Source organism: Pelobates fuscus, chromosome 9 (assembly GCF_036172605.1).
Source record: "Pelobates fuscus isolate aPelFus1 chromosome 9, aPelFus1.pri, whole genome shotgun sequence".
Lineage (NCBI taxonomy): Eukaryota > Metazoa > Chordata > Amphibia > Anura > Pelobatidae > Pelobates > Pelobates fuscus.
In genome coordinates, this window is record NC_086325.1 from 74480732 (window position 1) to 74506689 (window position 25958).

General features: G+C 36.5%; 1 protein-coding gene across 1 annotated transcript in view; it reads right to left on the reverse strand.

The window, feature by feature from the left end:
• Positions 1-229: 229 nt before the first annotated feature.
• The window catches only part of LOC134572839 (vascular endothelial growth factor receptor kdr-like), a 162343-nt gene continuing 136614 nt past the window's right edge, over positions 230-25958 (reverse strand). The window contains exons 22-30 of the mRNA XM_063432080.1: positions 23425-23522; positions 22007-22129; positions 20290-20401; positions 11377-11476; positions 10869-10974; positions 10303-10427; positions 8431-8509; positions 6030-6139; positions 230-1805 (exon numbers count right to left, since the gene is read on the reverse strand). Of these exons, the coding sequence (XP_063288150.1) occupies positions 1595-1805; positions 6030-6139; positions 8431-8509; positions 10303-10427; positions 10869-10974; positions 11377-11476; positions 20290-20401; positions 22007-22129; positions 23425-23522 (1064 nt within the window). The 3' untranslated portion in view covers positions 230-1594. The remainder of the gene's footprint in view (positions 1806-6029; positions 6140-8430; positions 8510-10302; positions 10428-10868; positions 10975-11376; positions 11477-20289; positions 20402-22006; positions 22130-23424; positions 23523-25958) is intronic.

A 25958-nucleotide genomic window follows, 5' to 3' on the forward strand; every position in this document is an offset into this window, starting at 1 on the left:
TGTTATGGATTCTTTTGGATTTATTTTCAATCGATCACTCTTTCAATCTGGAATTAAAGGGACACACTTAAGAAAAGCCTCTGGTTTATAGTTAGAGACTCTCAAAGTTAAGAGTATATATTAAAGAGAGTTCATTGGAGAAGGCACAATATATTTTAAAAGCTATTTAATGATGCAGTGGCAATTTTAATTCAAGGTATTTGGTTTCCTTTTGCCTAAACAAAGATAACCCTCGGGAATACAATATATCAAGACAATCTGGGTATGCAATGGGAGAGTAGCAGTAAAAGTTAAGGTCTGTTTTCTTTTATTAAAGGGGTATACCTGGATGACTACACACCTAAAAATTATCTATGAACAGCAAAATACTTAGTCAAAGTATGAGCATACATCGGTTAACATGATAAGATGGTATGAAAGGCAAATCAGCAGCAAATATTAAAAGAAGGGCGCATTTAAGACTTATATACAGCTGTCTACATCATAATCTTTGTTAAAGTGACAGTAGGCAATGTTAACGTTTAGTCTAGAGAGCTTCCATTCAATTCAGAAACTGCCAAAGTACTCTCTTACAAAAACTCTAACTGCTGACCTTGTGTTACCATCAAGTTTCCATTATTTTAAACAACAGCTGAATATCACAAACGGCTATTACATTCCTGACGTCACAGACACACATGGAACTTGCAACTAAATAGACTTTGCTTGAACACATGGGTTTTAATATACCCTTCCGTTACTGAATTATCACTAGCACTGAACTCTACGTAATCAGAGCTATTCACCGAAAAAAATTTAAAGTCAAAACAGCCAAACTGGATACATTCTCTAAGTTAGCTATGCTTCCAGTTCAACTATTCTGGCCTAATTCCTTAATAATTACATTTTTATTATAATTTCTATCTAATTCAGTTTGTAACAGCTCTTCCCAGGTCTTTGTTTTCATACTGAAATACACTGACACGTCCAAGGTAGAACTTCTAAGTGTTATAGAGCAGGATAAAAAATGTCTCGATTTCTCCATGGGGTCTCATTTTACGCAGATAAAGAATGTAATGTTCCAATAACACATATTTTATCTTAATTGCAATGATTGCTATAGTTAATTAGCATTATTTTTTAATACAGCTTCTGATATTTGACTTCTCAATCCATCCCTAATATCATGCTGCTTTTGTTACATTCTACATTCTGCCACGGATTACCATAAAGTCTGCAGTGCACTCTAACCAAAAACAAACAAAAAAACATCATCATGAAAACACCTGTAAAATCAAACTGGTCTACAAAATACTTATGAAAAACAACAATTAAGACATACATGGATGTTAACGCAAGCTTTAAAATTTCTCTTTGATATGCGATAATTTATTTAAAGCACAACAACAGTCTGGCACTGGAACAGTCTCCTGGAATGAAGCATTTAAGGCACTTTAAGCAACAGTCTTTCCTTCTTAAAATCAGGCCAAGACTGATGGACATCCATTTTGTTCACAGTCTCGTTAATCAGTCACAAATATTAAATATGGCTGTACTAGAAGACAGGCGTTGTTAATTGAAGCAGCAGTGACGGGATAGGACAGAGGTGGTCTGGCTACACTGGAGGAGTTGAATAATTGATGACGGCGTTGTAATGTGGTGGTGGGCTGTGGCATTCCAAGTTCAGACCGCTGTGAGAGAGGACTATTTCATCAAGTGTGAAGTCAAGAGGATCTTCTTCAATTTGAGTAGCTGGCTGATACTTTACATGATTTCTCTCATTCTCTGTTAGCACCGACTCCTTACTCCGGCTTGCAGCTTTCATCCTGTGGACAGTGAAAATGTATATCACATGATACAATTCTCAGAAGAGTTAAAGCATAAATTAAACAAATGTTATACTTATCATTAAAACATTTTTTATCAAGTTAGCTGGAGTCATTGTGCATCATGGGAATTTGTTTATTTTGTATTCTCTGATAAGTATCGTTAATTAGAAATATTTTATATTATATTAGAATATAGATGATAATTAGCTACCTCGGTTCTTTTTGTTTATACTGCTAGGAATGAGGCATGTCAAGGTCAATTAAGGCTTGTGCAGGTGCTTCCAGCTCTCAATGGAGCAAGAAACAAGTAGCTAAGTTGTCAAACAATTAATACAACTTTTTTTTACAGCACTGTATACATCCTAGCATGATCATCAATCAAATCTAAATTACATTTGTAATTGAAATATCCACAATTAAAGCCCTGCAGCCATTAAAACCCTGTAGGGCATACTGCTAGTATGTCATACCTAAAGACATCACAGAATGTGTTCTTTAAACGTGATTCCCTTAAAGTGGAACCCTCACTACTGTGCGTTTCTATTAAATAAGACTGCTGCTGGTTAATTTGTCTGAACAGCTGGTCAGTGAATTTCTACATTGAAGTTCAAACCACATCTGCACTTCCTGGCAATAGCCCAGCCACGTTTGGCAGTACTAACCCAAATGAATATGGAAATATGAAGAACATTCTTGTTAGAATGTCCAGAAAGCATTCCTTTTCACACAACTGATTGACTCTGGATTGTACTGCAATATTACTGAAACATTTATTTTAGTACTGTTTTGTCTAACTTTTCCCAACAGAAGAAGTTATGAGGTAGGTTCTGTGTCATTAATTGTTATTTGCTAAATCAGTACCAGTCCTGGAGAGTGGCTGCCACACATAGAAGTCCTCCACCCTTGCCCAAGCCAAGCAAAACCAGGGCAGCTACTGCGGACTTATTCAGCCTTAAGTTCAACCTAAAGTTAAGGTGACTCAACTGTGCCTAAAAATCAATCTTTGAAATATGTGTGGCTGCATTGATTACACTGCTCTAGAATACTTGTTTCCCTAAATAAAATGCTTGATGTATTGGTAGCCTTGGAAACAAAAATGCTTGATAGCCTTGGAAACAAAGTAATCTCGACTGCGTTAACTCTACCGGGCCACAATAGCTTGGTAGGTATTCATCTGGACAAGCTTGGTATGGTTTGTCATCAGCCAGTTCCCATAGTATTTTAACTTAGTCAAACACAAGTGTAAAAGAAATGTATGCGCTAGAGGGATAACTTTGGTAGAAGTGAGCATTTTAATGGAAATTTCAGACTTTAAGAAATTAGACCAGATTTGATAAGGAGAGCTGCTGGGAGGCTTTGGCTTGGTGTCCCCACACATTCTCTGGGCCCAGCACCTTGGTAAACTTCTTTGAATTCTTGACCTGAGAAGTACTTGATGAATAGATCCGGATTAGGGATGTCTGATGGTGCAATGAGGTGCCAGGTGCAGCTGTCATAATTTGGAACTCTACTCATTGTGTTAGTGAATATGTGGATTATAGTGGAACAGCAGCTGAACCACCCATATGATGGTTTTGCTTGAGCAAAACTTTATAAAGCTTTGTGAGATAGAAGATGTATGGAGTATTTGAGTCGTTATATTGAGTCTGCACTGCAATTGAGGAAAGAAGGGCAGGATGAAAGATATTGGGCATTATCTCAATCATTATGCCACAAAACATTTATCTTCCTTTTTTTTTCTCTTTTAAGTTATTTTTTGTTTTTGTTTTTATAGAACCAAAATAATCTCAAATTCAACTGATCAGTAGAGTGGTTAACCACAATGGTGGCCTATGAGCATGTAATATATTGCATGGAGTGGGTGGCAAAATGTCAATATTTTGTTTTCTTTATTGTGTGTGTCAAGTCTCATGTGACCCAATGCTTAGTTGGCTTGCCTAGCGTAGCAAGGGCACATCACTAATTAAGTCAAGAGAACAGTGGGATCTGGACGCAGAATGACAAACATAACTGTCCATATTTAAAAACTTAATGCAATGAACCACAAGAAGCTTTTATGTCAAGGACAGAAAACGTCTGAAAGGCATCCAGGATAAATGTTCCAATGTTTCCTATAACACTTCAAGCCTCAGGATATATAGTCTCTTTCACTTCTGCTCTGTAGATTTTGGAAACAGTGTGAATAGAATTACATTGGTTCACAGCTGTTTTTAAAGTCAACTCATGCGATGACAAGGAAAATCTCACTGTGTTTCATAGTCATTGCATGCTGGGAAATTTGTATAGGAATCAAAACACATTGCATGCTGGGAATGTTATATAGGAATTAAAACTCATTTATTAATAAAAAAAAAAAATACTCGTTCTCTTGCGTTTAGCATAATATGATCTATTTCTTAAGCTATACAATTGCTGTTTTTACGTTCTGGTGGAATCCCAAGTATACGATTAGGTTCCTTGTAACAACCGTAAGCACGATATTAGACCTTTTTTTAAAAAAAATTATTTTATGTTACATTGATGTATGTGACAAAACTGCATTTACGGTATATTCTGTGCTAAGATTTCAGACCCTGTTTAATATTTGTGCAACTGCATGGTGTTTTAAATATTTTCTGTATAGGATCAATACATTTTAAAAAATTTGAAGTGTGAATTTGCGTCATTTTATTTTTGTCGTTAACCCTGAACTGCATTCCATACCTAGGGCTGTTTATCCTATGTATCCTATATTTATTTTCAATGCCATATTGCAGACATTCTTTTTTAAACAGTAGTGAAGGTGATACAATATATATATATATAACAACTCTAATTCTTTATTTTATTAATTATTTCTAACCAGTACAGATATCATTTTCTTAGATTTAGCTGGGGCCAGACAGGTTTTACAAAAATAGTCAAATTGCAAAAACTTAATTTAAGATGTAATCCTTTGTGACACTTCCAACCAATGTATGTACTTGTATGGAATATATTAAAATAAATGTGATACTACTTAGGGTTACTTGGACTATCATGAAGATCTGTGACAGAGCCTTTTCTCCTCTGTGACCTTAATTGCAAGATTTCACTGAAACCAAGAATTAAAAACAAAAAATAAGCTGTATCACAGATGTTCATTTTTTTACTCTTTTTTTTTTTAAAAGCTGTTTGTTACATGTGCACATAATATTGAAAGAGATAGAGATACTGCTCACTGTTTACTAGACATGCCCCTACTCGCGGTATAGCGAGTAGGGGCATAATTTACTAATACTAAGTAATGTTTACTTAGTATTAGTAAATTTGTCCGAAAGACCAATTTAGGTCTTTCAGCCTTTTGGTAGATAGCTCCCTAATACCGTGGGAATTAGGGAGTTATCTACCAGGCGGCTGCAACAAAAGTCTGTAAATGCCGCAGTTCCGAAGTTGCCGAAGTGCTGAATTGCCGAAGTCCCGAATTGATGAAGTCCCGAATTTCGGAATGCGAACCGAAACGAATAGTTTCCCCATGCACATGCCTACTTATAATTTATTGTACTTTTTGCCTACCCAGGGCTTATATTTGTGGGACAGTCCTTTTTAATCTTCATGTGCTGTAGAAATAAATATTTGTTTTATTTACCTGCACAGTTCCACTGGATTTCACGCCTATACTTTATCTCTGAATTTTTGAAGCCACTTTGGAGTGCTTCCCATTTGATCGCGAATGTTTTGAGCATTACTTTATCTGCTCTATATTTGTGAGAGACTGATTTTTCTTTATTTGTTTATTGATAAGGTTTTATACTACCTTTGTTTTTTCTCCCTCTTTTTATATGTGCTGATGTGGACTTTATTGCAAATTATTGCAATCTCAATCTCGGTGGGTATAGCCTTTTATATAAAATGTATTTATTTACACTGCACATTTTTGAAACGCTTATTATTTAAAGGCACGATGCATGTAGTTTTATGTTGTGAGTGTTTTTAGGGTCTCAGCACTAATAAGGTTGCTGATATTTTGCTTTAATATCTTCACATAAAAATATGTTTATTCATTTATTGTGTACTTTATCACTGAGTCCTGATATTTCACTGAAGGGACAGAGACACATTTTTTTTTTTACATTCCCCATTCCCACCTTTTTAATTATAAAAGAAATCTGGTTCCAAGTCACAGACATGAACCCATATGTCTCAGAATAATAACGTTTCACTTTTTAGTGTTTCAGAACGCCTCTTTGGCCTTTTACTTACGCATGGGCAACATTTGCAATCATTCCAAATGGCCATGACCAAGTCTCCTGTCTTTTCATGCTTTTCATCTCAAAAGAGGACAAGACCATCCCGCTGTCTGATTCGCTCTCCTGCAATGAAGAAAGGATGCTTACTACGTGCGTTGAAAGAGATTGGGGAGTGTATTTTAAACAAGTAAAGTAACATTTACAAATAGGGGCTATTCCAGTAACAAACAAACACAAAAAGAAAAACAACGGAATGAGTCCAGTGTATTAAGAACAGTGCAGATTAGCCCGTTGCAGTCCCAAGAATACCATCAGGTTCCTTGTAAACAACCAGGTTCATGGTATTTGACCATTTCTATTTATCATTTTATATTACAATTATGTATACCAGTTGCCATTAGGAATGTTAACCTCAAAGGCAATTGTAAGTGAATCAACACCTAGACATCGGTTTGTTTTTCAACTTAGATTTGAGGTTATGCTACTGTATTCTGTGAGGTACCTGATTACTTTGGCACTACACGTGTGCAGCTCCTGAATTGTTCTATCAAGTGGCTGACACTAGGACACATCCGTAACTGTAACCACCAGTCTTACACTAGGATGAATGAAGCAGGCTATTCACGACTCAAAATTGAGCCACTGTGGCAGTAACCAGACAAAATTAACTTTTTTTTCTAAACACACTTCCCCAAAAAGGATTTTTTTCTACCAACACTTAACACAACAAAAAAACTTTTGCAAAGTGCAAATTGATAACCTAGTTTCACACTAGGATCAATGAAACAGGCAATCTATCTCCAACTCAAAGTTGTTTCAAGTATCAGTAGCTGGCTAGGTAAATACAGTAGCAAGCTAAACCTAGTCTCACACGGATCTATGACCTGGGCTAACTCTCACTTCCACACAGGCACAGCAACAGTAAAGAGATTCCTGTACATTCCTGTACATAGCCGAATTTGTTATATTTCTTACCTCATTATTATTTTATGATTTTTATGATAATACTTTCATGATATATTTTGTTAACAGAGTTTTCTGGGTGGGGTATTTTAAATAATTATTTCCAAAACGTCATAGGGTTAGCCAATTCATACAGTTCCAGTGTATGCCAAGTAAGTAGCATTTACAATTAAGTTGCATTTTAAACTAATAAATGAACAGGCCGGCAAAGTTATTAATTTCATCTTCTAAACAATAAGTTTCTTCACTATAGTTTCAATCACTGACTGCTAATAAGACATGCATTTTGAGCTCATGAAAGACATCCTTTGGGAGAAATTAGTCACATAGTTGGCAAACGAGGATAACAGGAGAATTTAAGCTTTTCTTTTAACTATACAAACATAGCCTTGAAGCCACCTATTAATAATTTGAGAGCATGAAAGGTTAGCAGTAGATTATAATACTAACTTCTCTGAAACAAGGGGTTAAAATCGCAAGCAAAACGGAATGTTCTCGATTGGGGATTGGTTTTCATTCCGGGATCGGTAGGTGAATCTATTTTACAAAAAAGGTTATAAGTCCGTGAGCTCTGCTTCAGTTTGATTGTATCTTCAGATAAATATAAATCTATCACTGACTACAAAGCTATGCGCGCTAAGAGGAGGACAACAGTTCCAATAGGAAACAGATAAAGTCCAGCCGAAGATGGAGACTAATACCCAACACCTATATAAACAGAAACATTTTAATAGATGGTGCTTACACAATCTTGAAGATCTTTTACCGCACAGACAGTTGCTGTTTCCAGCTGCTGATGTTCTTCAATTTTATTCTGTTCATTAAGCATGTAACATGCTGAGAGGGATGGGAACTAAGACCTGGAACATCTTATAATCCATAAATTCTCAACTGCTTTTCAAACATGATTCAGAGTTGGATTTAGCCATTTAAACACATTTAAACCTGACCTCCTGTGGCTGTTATTGATAACACAGCAATGCTGCGCTCAGTGGACTCTATCACACAATTGAACACCAGCCAAATTTCAAAGGCCTCAAACCAGATGGTGGAAGATACATACATTCCAGTACATATGTTGATAGCCAGCCATTCCGACCTATGCATGCATAACATTCAGTGGAATCACCCATACAGTAGCAGAGTTCAGCAATTTTTCTTTTGCATGCACATTATATGATAAGCTTGGGCATGTGGTTTTCAGATCTCATTCCACATTCAGCATTATTCACTAAAGGAAGAATTCAAAGTGAATTTCAATTTCAGGGTAATAGTAGCTCAATTTAAAAGCACAGCTGACTTCCAATTGGCCATTTTGACCTTAAATTTAGAATTCACTTTGAATTCTCACTTTCGTAAATAACCCTGATTGCGTTGTGTTGACATGTATACAGTCCTACTGAACAGTGAGAATGTGCGCACACCAGCTTTTCTCTTACTGAAATGTTTACCTCATTGAGAGCTTTGTCCTTTTCTACTGGCACTTCATCAAATGTCTTCACGCTAAGTGGCCTATTCTTGTTGTTGTTTCTGAAAACGAGAACGTGATTAAAAAATTATGTTGAATAATAATGTTGAAACTGGTACTAAAATATTAAAGGACCACTCTAGGCACCCAGACCACTTCAGCTTAATGAAGTGGTCTGGGTGCCTGGTCCCTCTAGGATTAACCCTTTTTTCTATAAACATAGCAGTTTCAGAGAAACTGCTATGTTTATACTGAGGGTTAATCCAGCCTTCAGAGCCTCTAGTGGCTGTCTCATTGACAGCCGCTAGAGGCGCTTGCGTGCTTCTCACTGTGATTTTCACAGTGAGAAGACGCCAGCGTCCATAGGAAAGCATTGATAATGCTTTCCTATGCCACCGGCTGAATGCGCGCGCGGCTCCTGCCGCGCTTTCGCATTCAGCCGATGATGTCGTGAGGAAGGAGGAGGAAAGCTCCCGCCCGGTGCTGGAGAAAGGTAAGTGTTTAACCCCTTCCTCTCTCCAGAGCCCGGCGGGAGGGGGTCCCTGAGGGTGGGGGCACCCTCAGGGCACTATAGGGCCAGGAAAACGAGTTTGTTTTCCTGCCACTATAGTGGTCCTTTAACCCCTTAAGGACACATGACATGTGTGACATGTCATGATTCCCTTTTATTCCAGAAGTTTGGTCCTTAAGGGGTTAAAAAGCTATCATACCGAATGTTCAGCATTGTTACAACAAAATAAAATGCATACTGACTTCTGGTACCATCCTTTTTAATGGCACTATTATGTCGGATAATACAGTGAACTAGGAATTTGATTGTTTTCAGTTATCTCATGTTGTTAACGGAAATAGGGATATATATATATATATATATATATATAAATATAGATAATATTACAGATTCTAATTGGTTTCAGTAGTGTCTAATTCTAATGAAAAAACTTTGCATTATTTTAGAAATGTTCATATTTATCACTATACATTGGTATTATGAACGATTGATAAGTCAGTGTTAAAACTGTGTGTCAAACAACAATATACAGGTAGCGCCAAGAAATATATTCCAAACACAACATTATATAATAATAAGAGCAATAAAAAACACACAGGATATAAAAAGAGTCCACAACAAAACTTGAAAGAAATAAAAAATACAAAATGGTACGGCACAGTCAAAGGTGGCAATAGATCTTCTAGTACTGGTATGGGGCTTTTTGGTAGCTTTGCTTAATAGCAGCATATGAAAAGGAAGCAAAAACAGAGGCAAACCAATAGTGCAATATGGTAGTACGTAGTAGGACAAACGACACTTAGATAAGATGTCAATTCATAAAAGGTAGAGGTATAAACAGCTCTAGGTAAAACAGAATGCAGAGGTATACAATACCCACTTGCAGGATATTTGGTACACAGTAGAATGGTAGTAAATCACAACTGGATAATGATAAGGTAGGTCATATGGAATGACAAAAAAGCAGCCACTAGTGCTCTCTATATAGGTAGGCAAGTATCAATAAGGTAAATAAAAACATTCTTACAATAGAGTGAGCAGACTATGCTCTTATTATTATATACTATTGTTTGGAGTATTTTTCTTGGCGCTACCTGTATATTGTTGTTTGACTTGTTCTGGTTTTCTTGGGGGTTGGAGGGATTCCCCTATTATCAGGTGTGCTGCCTCCCATCCCAGTGTTCTTACTTTGTTTAGTTCTGCTCTATTCCTTGTTCAGTTAAAACTGTGTGCATTCAATGATATCCAGTGGCTTTGGTAACGATGACAGACTAGGGTTAAGCATTACGGTAAGTTATCTGCTGTCATAATTAGCATTATTTAGCCTAGAATCAGATTTCTCACCCAGCTTCTAATATGCTCCATCGTGTCACAGAATTACGAATGTTTTGTTCTTCATTTCCGGTTTTCACATTGGTGTCTCCATCAAGGCACAAAGCGGTGTTCAGTGGAATATAGTCTTTTCCTTCCTACGGGAATCACATATGGAGGAGCAGAGTTAATAATTATAATATTTAGTTATGTTAAATCACATTAAATATGCATTCAAATCTGAGGTTCAATATCAAGATTCCCTACTCAACATTCCTCATACTACCTTAACCAGCTCCAAATCAAGAGAATTAGTAAATTATTTGATAGAAAGAAAAATGCAAATCCTGGGTGTATAATTATACCGGCACGCAGATGAAGTGTATTTCTAATGAATGCATATTAATCACTGTATACACAGTCAATGATCTCTGAATAATTAAACTATGAATTAAAAATGTGAAATGTATACTTTATTTTGTCCTACTTAACTGCCACATCTTACAAAAAAAGTATCAGAATTAAAACAATGTGATACTCGTAGAAATGGCATTGAAAACCCACTGCCAGCAAACATTTAAATAATCATAAAATCAGACCTGCTGCACATTAGCCTGTAGGAGATCTCCTAAGCGCTCCACCAGATCTGTGAATGTAGGTCGGTCTGTTGGTTGGCTCTGCCAGCAGTCCAGCATGGTCTGGTAACTGAAAGAGGAAAACAAAATTATTGATAAATGCCTGGCTTCTGGTAATAGATTGGAACTAATAAATATGCACATCTACTGGTTTCCAATGAATGACAACATGTTATGTTTTGAACATTCCATATCAGAAGTTAAAACCTTCTTAATGGTAGCCAAATGCAGTATTTGTACTGAATCTTAAATTTTTACTTTCTTGAATTATTGCAGTTTCAGATCAATACATATATTTATATATTACTACATATGGCATGTTCAAGATTTTCATCAAAAAGACAACTTTAATGTTCTCTTGTATTAAGTCCCAACGAGGAAAACAGAGGGTTACTATCATATATCCCCAAGTTTAAACTGTTTTTTTCTTTTTGTATTTGTTAATTAAATTAAAGGAAAATGTAGTGCTTACATTTCTGGAGTGCAATATTCAGGGGCTCTCATCCTTGTCCCTTCTTTCAGTCGACAGCAAAAATCTTCATCAATCTGCACACCCGGGTAAGGAGAAGCACCTGATCAGACATAAAAAAAAGAATAATTTGTTTTTTTTTGTAAAACTGACAAAAGGTTCATTCCCTAAAGATGGTGCCATTTTACAATGAGAAAATATAGTGTCCACGATATGAACATAATATGCTCAGGTCTAGTTTGTTTTGCAGACTGTAACTGTATGTCTTCATTTCATGTCATGTCATTGTGAATCAATAAAAATACAATGTTCCTTGGATTTAAAGCCCTTTTACATAGGTTACAATCATGGCGTTCGGCAGAGAATAAGATCCCTGGAACATCATGGCAGCATCACATACGGATATGTACTAAAGTTAACTAGATGCAACTCGAAAAAACAAGCATTGGTTAATTTCCTTGGATTTAAACACCTACATAATGTACATAATTGCATTATTATATAATTGTGTCCATCAATTTCAGTCTCTTATATCTGTTTTTGCTGTTGATGCAAACGAAGGCATAAAACCCAGTTTGAAGCACTTCCAATTTTGCAAAAAACTAGGGGAAAAATCCTTCTTGACCCCAGAATGACAGTAAGATTTATCACTGGATCAAGAAGCTATTACCCCACAAATTAAAATGTATATCCTTATATATTCTGTTATTGCAAGTATGCATCCAGTTGTTGTTTAAACATTTGTACAGACTAATAAAACCATTTCTTCAGGCAAATAATTTCACATCCTTGTTGTTATTTCTGTAAAAAAAAAATTCATTGGACTTAGACTAAATCTCATTTCTTTCAGTCTAAATGTGTGACCTTGTGTCCTGTGTATAGTCCTGTTTATGAATAGCTTTCCAGACAATGCTTAGTATTGGCCCTGAATATATTTGTATAATGCTATAATAATAAATAAATGCTCGGGCCAATGTAGAATACACAAAAACACACTTAATTTTAGACTGATTTCCAAGTTCAAATATATCTGACAATTTAATGTCACTGGCACAAGTTCCATAGATAAAGAAACCCCAGGGTATTCGTGTACCTGCCTGTGTTGCTGGGGAGACATACACTGGTAGAAGCAAAGGATTTTAAAGGGAATCTACACCAGTAATCCCAAAGTACTACTCTTGTATTGTTCAGGACAATTCCTGGCTCTACAAGTTCCCAGAACTGAGAATGTGCACTTGCCTGACACATAATGACTCACCAGCTTAACATTTTCAGTTCACATACAGGGTCACTAAGCTGTCACTACAACAGCAAGGCCATTGGTGTAGCGGGGGCCAATAATAATTGAGGGTTGGCCAAAACAAGGTCCTATGGGACGTTTATTATGTAACACAAACAGGAATTAACCTTATTAATTACTTTCTTCAGTAAAGTGTCGGAATGTGAAATGATTTTGTAAGTTTGCAAAATGTTGTAGCCAAGCAGCATTTTCTCTGATACTCTGTGACGTTAATATAAGGGTACAGGCACCTGGCAAAGGGAACATGAAAAGGACATGTGAGCTACCAGTTTTAATGGTGTGTTTTTGGAAAATATGATCTACTTGATGTTGTGTTTTTCTGTGTGCTACGATGTTAGAGAAACAGTTCAGTTCAAGTAGACATCATATTTGGCTAGAATTCTACAGGGAAAAAAAAAGATTTCAAATCGGCTGACACTATCAACTCCAAATGAAATTGTTTTCTCAGACTCGCCTGTGAATCTTGCACACTGCAGTCACTGCCATTTGTAATTGAAAACGACAGCACATTTTTGAGCATTCGACTCAAATTATTTAAACAAGCATCCTGAAAATATTCCAGCTATTTGGGCTCCATCACCCTAATCCCCATTCCACATAGATACTAACAATAATAAAATTAGCCATTAAATTAGAATAACACGCTGGTTCAAACAAGACAACCTGCACGAGAAAGCCAGAAGATATTCCTAAACTTAACGAAGTAGCAATCCATCTGTCAACGTCCAATAAGAGTTAGCTTGATGCTGTATTTGCAATTGTTTAATATTATAAATGACAGTATTTACAGTAGGGAAACCATAAGGATCTCATGAATAAGGTAACCAAAATTTTAAGATCTTGGAAAATTAAAATATTGCCATTTGTAAATTGCCAGCTAAGGCACGGTGACTTATTTTTATATCCCTGTCTAAACATCCTGTTTTTTAAGCTTGTATTTTATTTCTAAATGTTAGTAACTCCAATATATGATGGAGTTCTGAATACGTTTTAAATACTTTTTGCTTCGGAACTCAAAGGTTGGCCCCCAAAGAGGGACATTTGTGAGAAGGAAGGCTGGATTTTGTTTTGACATTCCGATGGACTAAGAAAATCCTACATCATTTTTTTTAAATGTAATGTAATAACAAAATAAGATGTTTCTTAAGGTATATATATATATATCATATTTTCTTAAACATACAGTAGAACACAGAAAGCAGGCTCCATTCCCATTTTGATTGAAAAGACTTGCTGTGTATGAAGCTGCATTTAAACTATATTCCCATATTCCAAATTACTGGTATATGTTCTATGCCATGCATTAGCATACAGAAAAGTTTTCAGTGGTTCTCTGACCTTCCTAAAATCAAGAGCAAGAACAGTTTTTGATCAACCCATCAAAATTCCATTTATATGTAAATTAAATATGCTTGCGCACAAATGTTTCTTGAAACCTAGGGCTCCCCGAGATGAGATTTTAGATCCAATGTCATCATAGCAGAACTACTCAATGGAAGTGAAGGTTTCAGTTCTAATCAGATTTGCACCTATATGCGAATTTAAATTATTTGTGCTTGCCACCTGCAAATCATTTTTGTAGTTTAAAGATCAAGAAAGAAGATGAGAGATTCTGTTTTCAGGAGATATTCTTTATAAATAGTGAAAAATAAATTAGATGATTTGTGTTTTGCTGACTGATGCCAGACAGTATTGTAATTTAATTCAACATGACAAGCACTGGTCCAAGCGCTGAAATGCTCCTACATAATTCTGTACTAACAAAACCTGTTAAATTGGGGAGCAACAAAGTGCATCAAGGGTACCCCAGTGTCTTACTACCTGCTCTCTAGTTCTTAGAGTCCAACTTCCACATCACATCTAGTTCTTTGCTACAGAGTACATCTTAGCTTACAATTCCTGTGCTGTAAATTGGGCACTTATGCAATGTGCCTGCGGCCTTTATTGTACATCGTCTAAAGAAACATTTCCATAACTATGAAGCATCCTGATGCAGGCAGGACAGTGCATTTTGGAAGCTGCCTCTCACATGTGGTGCACTGCTTCATCATTTCTGGTTATTCGCATGCTGATTTTTTTTTTTTTTTTTTATATCCCCAGAAAAGCTACCAAACAGCTGGACAGACCCTCTTTTGGAGTTACAAGAAGATTCCGACATGTTACCTAGGTGATCTTACAGATCAGAGGAGGCACAGATCGTGTCTGAGAGTGGATGCTATCGCTAACTAGGCATATGGCATACAATATATGATTTTTTGTAAATTACTGTTGCAGCTATAATGACTTGGATTAAGGTACAATCGGGTTACGATGAACAGAGCTCATGTGCAAGAAACCTATGTTTTTATTGTACTGGGAATGTCTCTTTAATCAGTGTCAACTCAACTGTGAAAGATCTATAAAAAAGTCCTTCTGTTGTATATGAAGTCAACTATGGAAGACACAAGTACAGCTAATGGGATCATACCCAGCAACTTGAACAGTACATTTACTGAAATAGCTGGTCACAGTCATCAATCTCCAGGGCAGCTGTACTCTTCGATGCAGATTTGGGCAGGAGACATTGTATTATTATTTTGTATTATTATTATTATTTATATAGCGCCATAACATAGCGCTGTAAAATGGGTGGACTAACAGACATGTAATTGTAACCAGACAACTGGACGTACAGGAACAGAGAGGTGGAGGGCCCTGCTCCATGAGCTTACATTCTAGAGGGAGTGGGGTATAGTGAAACAAAGGGTAAAAGTAGGGGTACGAAGAAGGTTCTTAGAAAAGTATTCATTGAGGGCTTAGTAGGTAATTTTTGACAGTTGTGGGAGATGAGTGATGGGGGGTGGGGGATAAAAACCTGCTAACAGTCTAATTGATATGCTTTCTTGAAGAAGTGAGTTTTCAATGATTTTTTCTCAGTGGAGACTGGGTGAAAGTCTTACGGAGAAGGAAAGGGAGTTCCACAGGAGAGGTGCAGCCCTGGAGAAATCTTGGAGGCAAGCTTTAGAGGTGGGCATACGGACAGAGGATATACGTAGGTCTTTGGCAGAGCGTAGGGGCCTCGACGGGACATACTTGTGTATTAGGGAGGATAGGTAGGTTGGAGCAGCATTATGTAATGACTTGTAAGCAAGCACCAGAATTTTAAATTGAGCCCTATATCTAACTGGAAGTCAATGCAGGCACTGACAGAGCGGGGAGGCGTGGGAGGTGCAAGTGGACAGGAAAATGAGCCTTGCCGCCATATTCATTATAGATTGCAAAAATGCAATCTGGGAACACATAAAACCACTGAGAAGAGTATTGCAGTAGTCAAGGACATGTATTGTGTGTTCTTCACACCCAGTCCTAAACACATGTATTCATAATATTATATGGATTTGGGAAGGACAACACTGTGGGCTGCATGCCTTTGTAAGTACCCCAACCCTATTAAAAATTGTTCAGCGAGAAAAAAACTTTTTTTTGTGGCTAAAGGTGTTCCACTTCTGCAAACCTGTAAAATGAATGCGCTCTCCCAGCGTTAAAGACTGCAAACAAAATATTGACACAGTTACAACGAATGGTTAATATACTTGTTTATATTTCCAAGGAAACCTGAAATACCTAAATAACACACCAAAACAGTGTCATACGGCCGCACTGCCAACATTTCCTTGGCAGATAGTGTGGAAGGAATTGCCAAGTACATAGCAATACGCCGAAAACCACAGCAATCCATGTGTTATTTAGCCAAAGGAGCTCAATAATAAAATACTATCAAAACTTTCCATTGGCAGGGGCACTGCGAGACATGATAGGCTTTCTTATCTTTGGCTTCTTTTTATATTGAAATGGGGTTATTTTATTCACAATAACAGCATGATTTATCAAACCAACCCCACACGGTTCAGCAATGACTAACCTCATAGCTCTGTAGATACTAAAATTAATGGTAGGTGGACAGCTATTTCATCCTACACAACTCCCCGACATCAATGCAGATTAACCTATATATATAGAATGAGGCATAAACAAAAATGGTAGGAGGACTGATCAAAGAGCAGCTATCCTTAATATAGAATAATAGAAAATCTAATAACTCTAACTTTGTAAGCAGCATGGATGGAAGTACTGGACATTCCTTACTGAAGCAATCAATCAATCAACATACATAGTACTATTATTAAAATTAAAAACAACCTGACCTTCTACGACATCAGATGAGCTTTTATGGTGTTCCTGCAAGTCTAAGCTGTATCAAAGAAAAGCCATGAGTTTGAGACACTAATGCTCCTAAAACGTTGCTACAACCATTGTTACCTCAGGTGGTGTACCATCTCAGAACCTGTAAAACTTGGCAATATACTATACTGAGTATCCCCTTAAGGACACAGCTTCTGGAATAAAAGGGAATCATGACGGAATATTTCCGTCACGTGTCCTTAAGGGGGTATCTGGATTGAAAGCCAAAAAATCAGCAGACATTAAGCAGAGTCTTGAGGCTGTGTGTGAACTTTTACTAAGAAAGCAGAGTGCCTTCTTCACCCCGGGCAAGGGGTTTTTCCCAGCGTAGCTGTGTGTTTGAAGGCCTCATGTGCACCTCATGTCTGAATCTTTAGATTTGGAAGAGTTAAAGGCATGTCAAGCAAAAATATGACATTAACAAGGATTACAAAATGATTTCCTGGTAGCGTAAAACCAGTGCAAACAGCCTGTACAACATCACATTAACCAAAAAACAAATACAAGCTTTTCTCTTAAAAAAGAAAGAGACAACATACGTTTTTTACAACAAGTCCATGTGAATAAAATAAAAACATGGCGGTCCTGTATTTAAATCCAGTGCAATTCTTCAAAATAGCAACAGTTCAATGCAATGAGGAAGAAATCTATTAGCATTAACATGATATAAAGTAAACATGTATCAATTCACTGATAAATCAAATGTTTTAGAAATGAGTAAGAGCCATAATAAAGGCCATTGAATGATAACTAATAAAAAAAAAATGCAACAATGAGCAATTGTTTGTCCTCAGTTTATGGAACTATAGGGTTGGTATATTGCTATAGAGTAAAGGGTGGTTGGTAATAGCACATTCACATCGTTTGGGGATGGGGTTTTTGGTTAAGGGATTCAACTCTCCTGGTGTGTGTCAGGGAAATTGAATCAAATAAAATAAAGGGATTAGATTTCCATTCATTTGCAACTTGGCTGCTTGTGAAGTCAGCAAGCTTGCATAGATAAATGAACTGAACAGTAAATGGATGGAGTACCAACAGGAATGAACTCTGGGCCACCCCAGAACTTTGTAGTTATGCCCAGCAACTTCTTCCAATGGTGCGAGGCAGAATTCAATTTTTTTGTGTGAAAATTTAGTCCTAGCGGGTAGAACTTTTTTTCTCCCCTGGTGTGTGTACCATGGACTCTTCAGACTTGCAGGGGCAAGTAAGTTTTAAAGGGACACTATAGTCAACCAGAACACTTAACCTCATTAAAAAGGTCTTGGTGCAGTGTTCCTGTACCCCTTAGTCCTGCAATGTAAAACTTTGCAGTCTCAGAGAAACTAGAATGTTTATATTACAGGGTTAAGACTGCCTCTAGAGGTTGTCTCTCTTACAGCCACTAGAGTTGCTTCCTGCATTTACGCAGAGTTCAACACCCTAAAATGACACTGGATATCCCCATGCTTTGCATGAGGACGTTCAGTGTCTTCAAAACCCCCATAGGAAAGAACAGATTTAATAATTTCCTATGGGAAAGGCCTAATGAGAAAGACATGTATCACATGATATAATTATTTTTAAATTAATGTAAAACAGCTCAATATATCAGTGCCGTTTAGTAGGAATGGCCCATGGAAAGACACATTTAAACAGATGAAAGTAAAATGTCCTGCAAGACTGATACAGATCTTTCCTGTACGATGATATTTGTCTGCAAACATTAGGGTTCCGCAGTCATGTTTTTATAAATTTACTTTGATACTAGAAGGACTTCTCTGCTGCATTACTGGTTATCAGTTGGATGTTTTGTGTTGGTTATTGTCAAGCTCACGGCTCCTGCTATTTCCTGTTAAAACTCTGCTTTCATCACTATTTTGTGGCATGAGGCTTGTTTTACATTTTTTTTGCCAGTATGCCAAGTTTAATGTGTTATTCAAAACCTTCTATTTAACTTTGTGTATTATTGTACGTGCTACACACATTTTGCATATCATCTGCCCTTTGGATAACATGATTTCATTGTACTTTATTGCATTATAATCCTTTGCAGTTTGCAGTATCCAAAATGTCCTAGTTTAGCCCAATAATGTTTCTAATGTTTAGCAACTGCAACATATATAACAGATGCACAATGGGGTGGCTTGCTGTCATGAATGGCAATGGGTTGTCCTGTAGTGTGAGTGTTGATTGAACGTGGATGATTTGGTACATGTCCCTCCCAAAGAAGCTATAACGTTAGTAGGGAGTGTACAGGAGTTTAGTATAACTTGAGTAGCTTCAGAAACCCAAGTGTGTATTGCACAACCTTTGGAAAACTTGGGTTCAATGCTTTGTGAAATTCCTCAACGTCAACCACTCTCCCAACACTTTTTCAATTTTCGTGTGCCCTACCCCATACACCCTTTTCTTTTTCTTCCCACTCTTTCTGGGTTTTAACTTGGCTTTTGTTCTCAGTGCTGACTGTGTGGGAACTAAATGATAATGTTAAATGATGTCATGCCATGTTAGGCAATTGTGACTGTTATACTAGTTTTCATAGACATTTAAATGGGTAAATAATATTTAATCCTAAATGACTCTTTTTGTCATGCACAATACTAAATTAAAGAGTTTTCACAATGTACCGAGTTCTAGTACTTCCAATAGAAGCAGTTCACATGAAATAAACTAACATTGTCAGAGCATTATAGCAGACCAGTGCATTTTTCATATCATGTTTATGAAGTCTAATGTGTTTTTGAGTTTATTGATTATATATATATCCATCTACTGTATCATCATTTATTTTAGAAAATAATTTAATATCTCCAGAATTTCAGGTTCTTAATGCAAAGCTTCATGTCACATCTTATTTCTTATTAGGTTTTCATGAATGTTACTGGTTGTTCAAACACCCAATCATTTACTTTGTTCCTCTCCTACTGGAATAAAGACTGTTCTATTTTTTGTAGGAAAGGAAAAACTGTATTAAGTCCCCGTGTTTTGTTCCTCGGCCTATTGTAGTTTTTCATTTCCTATTTGAAGGTTAATCAGGGGTCAGTAAAGGACAAAATAGGCCCTTGTTTCCTGTTCACGTATTCCCTTAATGATCACTGCCATTCCTAGTCATCATCACAAGCTGGTCTTTAGACAGACTGTCCAGAATGGAAAGTTTATAGAATTTTGGCTTATTTAGTGAAAGCTCATCTATGGAATACTGTTGCCATTAATTGATCAGGACATTCCATGTCAAAATAAAATCATCAATACGATGCTATTCATGATCTAACTGAGATTATTTTGTTTCATTGTGGAACATTTATCTCTAGAATAAAACTAAATTAAAAGCAAAATAAAAGTCAATCCACAAACTGGTAATCCTCTTCAAGATAAAAACAAGTACTGGGCATGTGAAACGTATTCTAGTGCCTTACCTAATGAAAATATCTCCCACAGTAGAACACCGAAAGACCACACATCACTCTGTGTTGTGTAGATTTTATCAAAAATAGCTTCAGGTGCCATCCATTTTAGTGGTAAGCGCGCCTGTGAACAGGATAAACACATATAAATATTCTGCTGACACAACTGAAACACAAACAAGTATGGTAACAAACATTATCAGTTTCGATTTGTCAGTCATGACAATTAAAATAAAACCTTTTTTTCGAGATTGCATACATTTTTCAAATATTTTTTCCAGTTGTGTTGTTTTTAATTACTAGTTTTAATGTGTAAGCATACTTTTATCTGTCTGACCTTTAGCAAAGTATCTTGTGCTTTCAGAATAACCTGATAACACAATTAGCATTATTCACTGTGAATTGTTGGGAATAAAAAGGGAATTTCAATTGTAGGCCAACGTAGAAAACATAAAAAAGTACAACTGACTTGGAGAAAGTTTCCAATTTGGTCACTTTAACTTAAAATGGGAAATTCCCACTTTAAATAATAGTCATGTCTGTGAAGAGTAAAGGATTATGGGAGATTATTTTCTTTATCGACTGTAAGGAGAAAATATTAAATGCTATTGCATTACATGCAATAAAATGTCTAAAAGCAAAAAAGGTAAACAGAAGCACAATGATATCATCCTCAGCATAATGCCCCACAGGTGAGCCAAAAAGTACATTCTCTGCAAGGCAACTATTCTGCTCTATTTATTTTGGCCGCAGTCTGAGATTCTATCAGTGTTCTAATACTTTAGATTGTTGCTGATTCATGCTGTCTGTGTTTGTGGCTTTGCACTAGAACGCAAGCACCCCTCATTAACCTTGGCACTCGTAGTGCACACAGATTTTGAGTGAGTAAATTATATCTGCCAAGAAGTGAAGTGGAGTGGGAAATGTGATTGTTTGCTCTTAAGTACCTTTTTAAATATTATGTGCAAGTATACTTACTGTAAGTCACTGCACACACAGTCATGTCTGGAAGCTATTTAGTTGTATTTCTTGGATCCATAATACGTGTACGTGTAAAAATGCGTTTAGTTAATACTGTTGACCTTTTAACATTTTTCTAGTACTGAAGATATTGTTAACATACTGAGTGGAATAATCAAAGTACATATTAAAAGCTGTGTGTATAATAAATGCATGCTATTAACCAAAATCCCTTACTGTTTTCCATTATTCAGACCAAGGGTGTTTAGCTAGGTGTGCATGTATGTGTGTGTGTAAAATCTCGATGACCTCAGCCAAGGAGACGTGCCACAAGGACCGAGATCGACGATGCGAGAGAGAAAGGGTAAGCAAAGGTACTTTTTTAATCCCTGCGGGTGGGGGCCGGTCACTTAGATGACCACCAGGGAACAATAGGGTTAGGAATACACATTTTTATCCCTAATGCTATTGTAAGTTCTTACGTTTTTGTTTTTATTCCACTAAGTTTGACTTCCTGTGACTATGATAAAGGGTCTGGTAAAAAGACGATCGGACATTGTCTCTACCAGAGCCCCCTCCCTGAATCAGGTATCTACTGCTCGAGGGAAGTATGTATAGATCATACACAATGTTATCTGCACTATTGAGAGCTACTAAGCAATTTGTAGGCCATCAACACCAGCCTTTAATTTTTATAAGAGGTTGTAGAAAATAGCTGGTTCCTTATAAATCAATCAGTAGACAATATTTACAAAAAATTCAAACTTACATCTCCTTTGCGCACATAGTCCGGATCTTTATATATATCGCGGGCCAGACCAAAGTCACAGATCTTTACCACGTTATTTTCAGACAGAAGGATATTCCTGGCAGCCAAATCACGGTGAATACACTGTAGGACAAAATATTTTAAGTTTGAACCAAAAAAAATAGTAGAAAATAGTATCTAAAAAAATAAACTTAAACAAAAAACACCTTTCAAACACTAACACAGCAAGGCTCCCATAGGATTTGAAGTGTTACATGGTTATGAAAAGCTTGCCTAAAAGGACGTTTTTAACACCCTACCATAAAAAAGCCTGTTTTTGGGTTGGTTTTTTTTATAATGTAGTTACGATATATTCATCAAATTTGTAAAAAGAAACAAGATGGAATAATGGGTACATGCAGTACCACTTATAGTTGACAAGTAAATGTATATTCAGAGCTGTTTATAGCAATTAATTGCTATACATTCAGAAACAAAGCATAGAATGTGGGTTCTTTGGTAAGATCTCATGTATTTGAAAAGAATCAGAGTATGAATATAGACATTTGTCCCCTTCCTTTATTTATAAAATAAACCAAATGTATTAAAAAAACAAGCTTGAGCCACAGTTCAAGTCATTTCAGTGCAGTAACCACTAAATTACTAATGACAACATCTTTAACTTCTTTTCAGGCAAGCACTGACTAAATAATTAATTCTGCTAAGAGGTACTGCATTCAATGGGTGATATTTATAATGCTTTAATTGTTGATAAACCTGTCCCATCTGAAAATATGGAACAGAATTTATACATTCAAATATGTTTATAACAGGTCTTATTGAAATGTCAGGATTTTATTATACATCAGTTAGAAGGGCGACTCAACAACATCTAGGGCAGTGGTTCCAAAACCAGTCCTCACGCCTTCCCTACCAGTCCAGGATTTAGGGATTACCCAGTTGTGTCTGTCTAAGGTGTTTTTTTTTCCCTAAAAACACCTTAGACACAACTTGGTAATCCCTATAACCTGGACTGGTAGGGAAGGCGTGAGGACTGGTTTTGGAACCACTGCCCTAGATGTTGTTGAGTCGCCCTTCTAACTGATGAATAATAACATCCTGACATTTCAATAAGACCTGTTATAAACATATTTAAATGTATAGATTCTGGTTTGAGAGTCGAGTCACTGATACAGGAGATAGAAAGCCTTCGAGAGTTGGGAAGACATGTACAGAGCTCCTTTAAGGCCTTATGCTGAGAAGTTCACATCCGATTTTAAAATATATGGAAACTACTCCTGGCAGGCACAGTAGGCCCTACTAACCCGGATTGATGTTATATCATGTTTATCACAGAATCATGCAGGCAGGGGACAATCTGCGCAGAGATTACCGTATGCTTTATTATAACTATGTTGATGCAAATATTGAATTCTTACTTTTCTTGACGCCAGGAACTCCATGCCTCTCGCCACCTGGAAACTGTAACAAATCAGGTCTTCCATTGTCAGCTGCCTTTTGCTCACATCTTCAGGATCTGAAACAATTATAGGTAAAAATCAATTCACCAAGAGCACCGAATGGCAGAGAAGACCCATCTGTGGTTAAATAGTTATATCAATGCAAAATTACAAACTGAAAGAATGGGATGGAAAAGCCAATCACTTTTGATGAATGGGATTCAATCACATTCCAAAAATACCTCCTAGAATAAACGTTACAAAATTATATATGGTAATAACCTTATTAAAGACTGTACTCAACAAGATACGCTATCCCCTATCCATGTCTTTTGTCTTCCATATTATCCATGGCCAAGTTGAATTGAGGACAGTACATCCTATCAAGCACTGACTTTTTCATCTTTGGATTATAAAAACTTTCTTTGTGAGACTTTTGCACCAGACCTATTTCTGTTTTTGTGCCAAATAAGTTGTACTATTAGTGTTTACATGTGGCACAGCCCTTCCCTTTTCTTTTGTTCTTTCTTGTCTCTAACCTGATTGTCAGTCTATCACATAACTTAAAATGTAAATTTCTTTAATTAAAGGTTATTACCATATATCATTTTGCAACGTTTATTCTAGTTGGTATTTTTGGAATGTGATTGAATCCCATTCATCAAAAGTGATTGGCTTTTCCATCCCATTCTTTCAGTTTGTAATTTTGGATTTATTGTGGGGTTAAGCCCCATATACCTCCTATAACCTATTTTTGGGGCTCTGGCGTTGGTTGATCCAATACCATTACCCCTACTTTATATTTAGTTATATCAATGTCTCTGAATCTCTGAATCACAGTTTCACTGAAAATAAATATTGGCTGCCCTTTGCTGATGAGTCCCTAAAGGAATGAAATGCCCAGTCCATGGCTGGCTATCAGCTCTTCTGGATAATAATCTGTGAATGGATGTCTGATGGCTACTTAAAAGTAAACATCATCAAGTTATATCTTAACAGTGAAGTTATGTGTGCTTCATCCCAACTTCAGAGTTCCCATCGGGACAGTAAGTCCTATGGCATTGCTTTCTATTGCTGTGTCTGAGGCACAGTGTTTGCCTATAGGTACATAGGTGATACATAGTTATCATATACACTGATATAATTATTGTATTCTTCTCTAGCTAATAATTGTTTCCTGCAATTACTTTTTTGAAGGATGTTAAGTTCAGTGAGAGCTACTTGGCAGGAATGATATGGAAACAGGCTTGATTTCGATAAACAGATTACTACCACTTTACAGCAGATAAAAAAAAAAATCCATTCTAGTTAATTGTTTCTTAAGCTGCATGCACTCCCCCTCCCCTCACCCCTCTTCCAAGAATAATTAAAGGTTTTATTTATAAATGTTTTGGTTGAGGATTTTTAAGATAAGTATTCTGAATGACAACTCTGAGTAATGCAAGAGCTGTTCAAAAGCAGATTTCAGCTTTTCTCAGTTCAACACATGAGAACAAAGAAAACATTAACCAGGGCTTCAGCAGAAACCTTGCTCATCACATATACCTGCGCAGACTTTCTAGACCAGGGTTAAGCAACCTTCATCATTCCAGATGTTTTGGACTACATCTCCCCTGATGCTTTGCAGGATAATGGCTGTGAGAGCATTTTGGGAGATGTTGTGCTCAACATCTGAAGTTCGGAGGTAGCCGAGCGACCAGGAAAATTCAGTTCAGAGCAGCAGAGGGCCTTAGCTTTAGTAGCAATGAGACAATGGCAATGTTTGTCAGCTTGTTACTCTGTGAATATATTTCTTTCAATATAATTCTGTTTGTGCTACAATGATCAGTTTTTTAAAATGGCATTAGGCTCTTTTTGATATAATTAATCATTTTTTAGAGAATAGAGGCATTTGTGATATAAAATAGTGCTTATGCTAGGAGAGTGGCTTGTCAATGAAATGGGTTATTCATAAATCTAAAATTATAATCTGGCTATAAAAATCACCATTACTATTGTAGCATTAGAGTGAGGCAGACCAGATTACAATGGTTTTGAAATGAATAAAAGATAATTACCCAGTTGCTATTATATTTGGCAGAAAATATGGTTTCATAACAAATTAGAACTCAATACATTTGACAATACATTAGTTATTTCAGTAAACCGGAAAAATTATCCACTAAACAGAGAAATGTCCGGGAACTGACTGGAAAATTGCAAACTGTACGCCAAAGTAGCTGAGCTGGAAAAGTATTCTGAAATATTCTACAAAGACCGGAAAACATTCTAAATATGTTTACTTCAAATTGCTTGTTCACATAGTATATTGTGTAGTTAATTTAGGCATTCCGTTGCAATGCTAATCTTCACTTATGCACAACATACCAGATGCCCAGACTCTTGCAAACCACATTACGTTAAATGGCTCATATTAAATTAGCCTGCAAAACATATATAAATAAACAATTATATTTTTTTTATTTTATTTTACGTATTCTAAGCAGTGCATTGAAGGTATGGGATGTACTGCA